This window comes from Ceratotherium simum, chromosome 3 (assembly GCF_057802395.1).
Source record: "Ceratotherium simum simum isolate JZ-2026a chromosome 3, ASM5780239v1, whole genome shotgun sequence".
NCBI lineage: Eukaryota > Metazoa > Chordata > Mammalia > Perissodactyla > Rhinocerotidae > Ceratotherium > Ceratotherium simum.
In genome coordinates, this window is record NC_141902.1 from 46,166,413 (window position 1) to 46,172,724 (window position 6,312).

The 6,312-nt window shown below is 35.6% G+C and overlaps 1 protein-coding gene across 4 annotated transcripts in view; it reads left to right on the plus strand.

Moving 5' to 3' along the window:
• USP8 (ubiquitin specific peptidase 8) overlaps positions 1 to 6,310 on the plus strand; it is a 91,530-nt gene extending 85,220 nt beyond the window's left edge. For all 4 annotated transcript variants that reach the window (XM_087427096.1, XM_087427101.1, XM_014780712.2 and 1 more), the window contains 6 exons: positions 273 to 485; positions 907 to 1,117; positions 2,456 to 2,692; positions 3,419 to 3,561; positions 5,105 to 5,237; positions 5,408 to 6,310. In XM_087427096.1, coding sequence (XP_087283222.1) covers positions 273 to 485; positions 907 to 1,117; positions 2,456 to 2,692; positions 3,419 to 3,561; positions 5,105 to 5,237; positions 5,408 to 5,593 — 1,123 coding nt within the window. In that variant the 3' untranslated portion in view covers positions 5,594 to 6,310. The remainder of the gene's footprint in view (positions 1 to 272; positions 486 to 906; positions 1,118 to 2,455; positions 2,693 to 3,418; positions 3,562 to 5,104; positions 5,238 to 5,407) is intronic.
• The last annotated feature ends 2 nt before the right edge of the window (positions 6,311 to 6,312 follow it).

Genomic DNA, 6,312 nt, shown 5'->3' on the forward strand with positions numbered 1-6,312 from the left:
AGAAGCCAGAGAATCTATCTCAGGGTGTCTGTAAGAACTGTGGACCCACGTAAGAGGTTAAAGGTTTTTGTTTCATGGAAGGGTCACAGAATGTAACCAGTGTTACCCAGATACTAAGTGTCCTGTGAGACACAACGCCTTATAAGTTAACTATTTAGAAGATTACTTTTGTACTGTGGTACAGATGCTGAAGTTAGCTGCCAATTGTAGTATGAACCTTACTTTCAGATGCTGTGCATTTTGAGACATCTTGTACGCTTTTCCTTCCTCAGGCCAACATGCTACCCTAAAGCTGAGATCACAAGGCTTTCTGCTTCTCAGATTCGGAACCTCAATCCTGTTTTTGGAGGATCTGGACCAGCTCTCACCGGACTTCGTAATTTAGGAAATACTTGCTACATGAACTCAATCCTGCAGTGCCTGTGTAATGCTCCACATTTGGCCGATTATTTCAACCGAAACTGTTATCAGGATGATATTAACAGGTAAAGAAATTTCATACTTTTTGCAGTTTATTAAAAGGGTGATCTAACCACACTTCCTTAACCACCCAGCTCCAGAGAAGTCAGAATAAGAAAGGGGACTGTAGAGAGGAGCCTCCTCTGGTGGGTGAGGGACAGACAGGAAAGGAGCAGTGCAAGATGGCAGAACCTCACTGTCAAAAACTGGAACCTGTTGAGGTGGAGGAGGAGACGGTGCAGGGCTAGCAGCCAGAAAGAAGCAGGTTGAAGGAGTATGATCAAAGTAAGATTCAGATGAGTATTTGGTAATAAACCTGTGAATAAATGAGTATTTTAGTGTAGGGTTACAGTATGTTAATAGTTTAATGTTGACATCAAGAATCCACTGTACCTTGACTTTTTAAAATTTCTTTTATTGTTTTTTTTTGTAACTTCTATTGCAAAGGTCAAATTTGTTGGGGCATAAAGGTGAAGTGGCAGAAGAATTTGGCATCATCATGAAAGCCCTGTGGACAGGACAGTACAGGTATATCAGTCCTAAAGACTTTAAAATCACCATTGGGAAGATCAATGACCAGTTTGCCGGATACAGCCAGCAAGATTCACAAGAACTACTTCTGTTCCTAATGGATGGTCTCCATGAAGATCTAAATAAAGTAAGAAATTTGATTTTTCTAAGTTGCAAAGGCTCTTTAGGGTTGCTCAGCACTGTAATCATTTTTATAGCAATTTAAAATTGTAATTGGTAATCGTTCAGTGCTAGTTTATTCAAATCTAGTGACTTTATACTAAGGCATGGGACAAAACAAGTATATCTGCTAGATCTAATATTTGAAAAGAAGTATATACAATTTGGTTTACTTACTAAAATGTTCACAGGTCATCATGAGAAATTTGTACATGTTAAAATAGTTGTTGGAGGGGCGGGCCCGGTGGCATAGTGGTTAGGTTAGCGCACTCCACTTCCGTGGCCCAGGGTTCACAGGTTCAGATCCCGGGTGCAGATGTATGCACCACTTATCAGGCCACGCTGTGGCAGGCGTCCCACATAAAATAGAGGAAGATGGGCACAGATGTTAGCTCAGGGCCAGTCTTCCTCAGCAAAAGGAGGATTAGCAACAGATGTTAGCTCAGGGCTAATCTTCCTCACCAAAAAAAACAATAGTTGTTGGAGATAATTGTGTTTGTTACCCGCATGTATGTGAAAGAAAAATCATAAACATATGATTTTATCAAAGATTAGCTATAGACAGCCTGGACATCCTTGTTGTTGTATATTTCTATATCATTGCATATTTTATATATTTATTATACTATATCTTTATTCTTAATACTTTTTTCTAAAATAAGAATTAGTCTATGTAAACAAATGACTCATGAGAAAAGTTATTATTGAGGTATGTATCTGTACGTAAATGACAGGTCTACATTGGTATACTATGACTTCTTTTTAGCACCAAGCTGTCCTCTCTCTTTTAAATACCTTTGGGATCACCATTCTTACCACTTAACATATATATACACATATATACATATATACACACACCTGCATATATATATGTACATATGTAGGTGTGTGTATGTGTGAATATATATGTCTATATATATACACACACATATATATAGTGTGTGTGTGTGTGTGTGTGTATCCATCCATGAGATTAGGACAACAAAAAAACATCTCTCTAGTTGTAGCCCTAACTCCAGCTATATGTGGGATATCTTTTCAAAACCAGTCTTTTTAGCTTTTTAAATAAAAATTTATTAAGAAATTCCAACAAGTCACACTCTTTTGATAAAGTGGGTTTTGGTTTTGGGGGAAGTTTTTTGGCTAGAATTTTTTTGTAGCACTGAATGAGATTAGAACTCCTTTATGAAAAGAACCAGAAGTGTTTCTAAATTTGCAAAGTGTTTGTACACATTTCGTTTGTACACATTTAATAAAATGTTGACTTTGAGATATTAATATAGAGTTTAAATAATCTTGTTTCCAGGCTGATAATCGGAAGAGACATAAGGAAGAAAATAATGATCATCTCGATGACTTTAAAGCTGCAGAACATGCTTGGCAGAAACACAAGCAGCTCAATGAATCTATTATTGTTGCACTTTTTCAGGGTCAATTCAAATCTACAGTACAGTGCCTCACCTGTCACAGAAAGTCTAGGACATTTGAGGCCTTCATGTATTTGTCTCTACCACTAGCATCCACAAGTAAATGTACGCTACAGGTAAGTTTAAGATGGAGAGAAAATGATTGGTTAAATAAAAATGCTGTTTATATGCATATACACATGTACTTTATTCAGCAATTTATTTCTGTTCTTTACCCCTGTAAGCATTTTATAGGTAAAACTCACACATAAATTCTGTTTTAATTAGGCCTATGTAGATAAAAAAGAATTAAACATTTCCCCCACAAAAAAAAATTTTCCTTTTTTGAAGATATTTTCCTATTAAATATTCTTTCAGAGTTGATAAGTAATATGTTTTTTAAAATTTGTATTTTGAAGAAGTTTTAAAAGTTGATTTGAAAAATTGTATGTTGACTTTAATATAGGTCTGCTTTTTTTATAAGAATTTGCTCTACATGGGGATATCAAATAGATATCCTGTTTTCCACACAACAGCAATGTGATTTAGACAGCTTGTTGATGCCTTTAGTCTTAGCTTCCTGGAGAACGTCATTTCTTCCAGCAAGACTTCCTGAGCCACCAGGTCAAGGTCGTTCCTGTGTGCTCTCAGGACACACAGCACCACTCACCACACTTGTCCTTGTCGGCTCTCTTGTCTGCGTTCCTCACCAGATCATAAACTTTATGAGGGCAGGAACTGTTTTGTTCTAGCTTACTGTTGTATCCCTCATTCCTGGCAGAGTAACTTATTGCATAGATGCTCAATGATACTGTGTGGAAGAAATGAATTAATGAGTATCTACTACTTGTTTTTGCCTCTAGGATTGCCTTAGGTTATTTTCCAAAGAAGAAAAACTTACAGATAACAATAGGTTCTACTGCAGTCATTGCAGAGCTCGACGGGACTCTCTAAAAAAGATAGAAATCTGGAAGTTGCCACCTGTGCTTTTAGTACATCTGAAACGGTAAAGGGGACAAATTTTTCTACCTGTTTAGTACAGTGTAGATGAAGAAATTTCCTTTATTCTAAGTCACTTCGTTGTACTGCCTGCTAAGGATGCATAACAAAGGAAGATTACCTGGTTAGGGTATCTCTAGGGAAATAAGGCAGAAACGATGAGACTCCAGTTCACCTTCATGGTTGCAAGAACAGAGCGAAATGACAGCACCACTCTTTCATGTAATTCTGTCTTTAAAAATCAGTGAAACTAAATGATTGCATTTCAAATATAAAAATTTTAAATCATTGCAAAACATCAAGTGAAAATGTATAAAGATTAAATGTTGTACAGTGTAACTCTAACACAGATTATTAGCAGATAGAATTTATCATTCAAACAGTAAACTAAACATAACAAAAAGGATTTAATCCTGTGCTGAAAATGAAATATGATTTTCTAAGTGTAATTTTAAAGATAAAATATTAAGGATGCCATTGTTGAGTGCAGACATATTTTTGTCCAGACTTTTACAGCCGATGAAAAAGATCTGGCCTTGTAGTAGTAGAAGGAATAATGGTGAAGAAAGTTGTAAAACATGTCCCAAGACCTTTGCTCTGATTCTTTCGTCTTTTTGTAATCCATCTGTGGAGTGATAACTTGGAGTCATTTTTTGGAAAAACTTTTTAAAAGGAAGTTCCCTCTTTTTATTGGGAGCTGTAATTGTTGTTTCAAAGAAAGCATTTCTATTTTAATTTGTTTCATCTTATATTATTAGAGATACTTAGGCAGTTACTTATGTTAATTTCAACGTTAACATGTTCGAATTCCTCTTTGTAAATTTTCTAACAAAAGCTTGTTACACCTTTCTTCTTTTCTTCTTCTTGAGGAATATGGAGGTACAGATAAACATTCTATAAATGATTACACATTTGTTCTGTTAAAATTTTTAATGTTGCATATTGTTCTTGGAGAATATCTAAAAATATAACTGCTTCAGAATTCAGTTTCTGACAAATAATTCTGAAATAACTATATTACACCAACCAAAATACCAGTATTTTGGTGTTCAAAGAAGCAGAGTATGTGCCAGGATAATGGAATGCCATTCTTTCAATCACTAGTCTGCATGCTTGCGATTTCCAGCTGTAGTTTCCCAAAAGTACAAGCTTAAATCTAGAGCAGCTCTCCTCAGTCTTTCCTCCATACTTTTGTGGTGATTAGCATTATTAACATAGGTTTTCAGAAGTTTTTACCTTTGTAGAAGGTTCATCTAACAGTTGTAGCTGGCTTAGGGATCAGGAGACCAAGGTGTGGCCCTGCTTCTACCACTCTAGCTGTTTGACCTTTGGCGAGTCATTTAATATCTGTGCATCTCAGTTTCCTCATTTGTAAAATGGAAATGAAACCAAATGGCTTTAACAGGTCCCTCCACTACCAAACTTCTGAATGTGTGCTTGAAATGGGTTTTATGATCCTGGCTAAAAATCTAGATTGTTAATGAATGAATTAGGGTTCATTCTGATGTCTTTGGTCTACAGTATAATTGCTGTAATATTTTGCTCTGCAGTTTTTCCTACGATGGCAGGTGGAAGCAGAAATTACAGACATCTGTGGACTTCCCGTTAGAAAATCTTGACTTGTCGCAGTATGTTATTGGTCCAAAGAACAATTTGAAGAAATATAACTTGTTTTCTGTTTCAGTAAGTATCTTATTGAACTAAATACTTTTACTTGTGAAGCAAACTAAAAAAACAAGAGTTTCAAGTGGTTCCTTACCTCATAGGAAGGTAAGAACAACGTAAAGCTTTGAAATTATTGACATATTTTAAATAATTCAATTTGAATTCATTTTCTATCTTGTTTGGCACAGAATCACTATGGTGGACTGGATGGAGGCCACTACACTGCCTACTGTAAAAATGCAGCAAGACAGCGGTGGTTTAAATTTGATGATCACGAAGTGTCTGATATCTCCGTTTCTTCTGTGAAATCTTCAGCAGCTTATATCCTCTTTTATACTTCATTGGGACCACGAGCAATTGATGTAGCCACATAAGGAGAAGTAGGTTATAAGCTAGTTATCTTTTAAAAGGCTGAGCAGCACAACTCTTGAAATGCTTATAAAGATACTGGATAGCTATAGCTGGCCATTTAGAGAAACTCCAGGACAGTGGGAGCTGTGTTACTATCACCATATATTTCAGGTCAGTGCTATTATCAAAAAACTGACTAATAACATTTAACAAGTATTCCAGTAGGCATTCCTTACAGCTACCATTTAATCCAAAACAAGTTTTTTAGTTTGCTCCAAAGTTAAAATAACTAGCTAAGCATTATATTCTACTGGTCTAAAAACCATTGTATCCTTTATTTTCCTTTTCACTGTTATGGCCTTTTCACATTTCTGAATCCCAGCTTGATCTATGAATACTGTAGAATGATGTAAAGCAGATAGGAATGTATGTGTATATATTTATTGCACACTTGCACATCAAATCAATGTACATACTATAATATGTGGTCCTTTTGTGAAGCTGTGAAGCCTAGAACTCAGAGGATTGCTTTTTTTTTCTTTTGGCCTATTCTGAGTAACTTCAGTGCTTTCTTAGGGAAATGACAGGGCAAAGCTATTTTTCCGTTGGCTTTGGGCTGTATTTGTGCACTAAATCTTTATTCTAAAAAATAAATGGAAACTTTTCTTTAATTTTTTAAAATGAGAATTTTCATTTACACCTACATTAAAATCTTAATGAGAAAAATCATTTAAAACGTTGT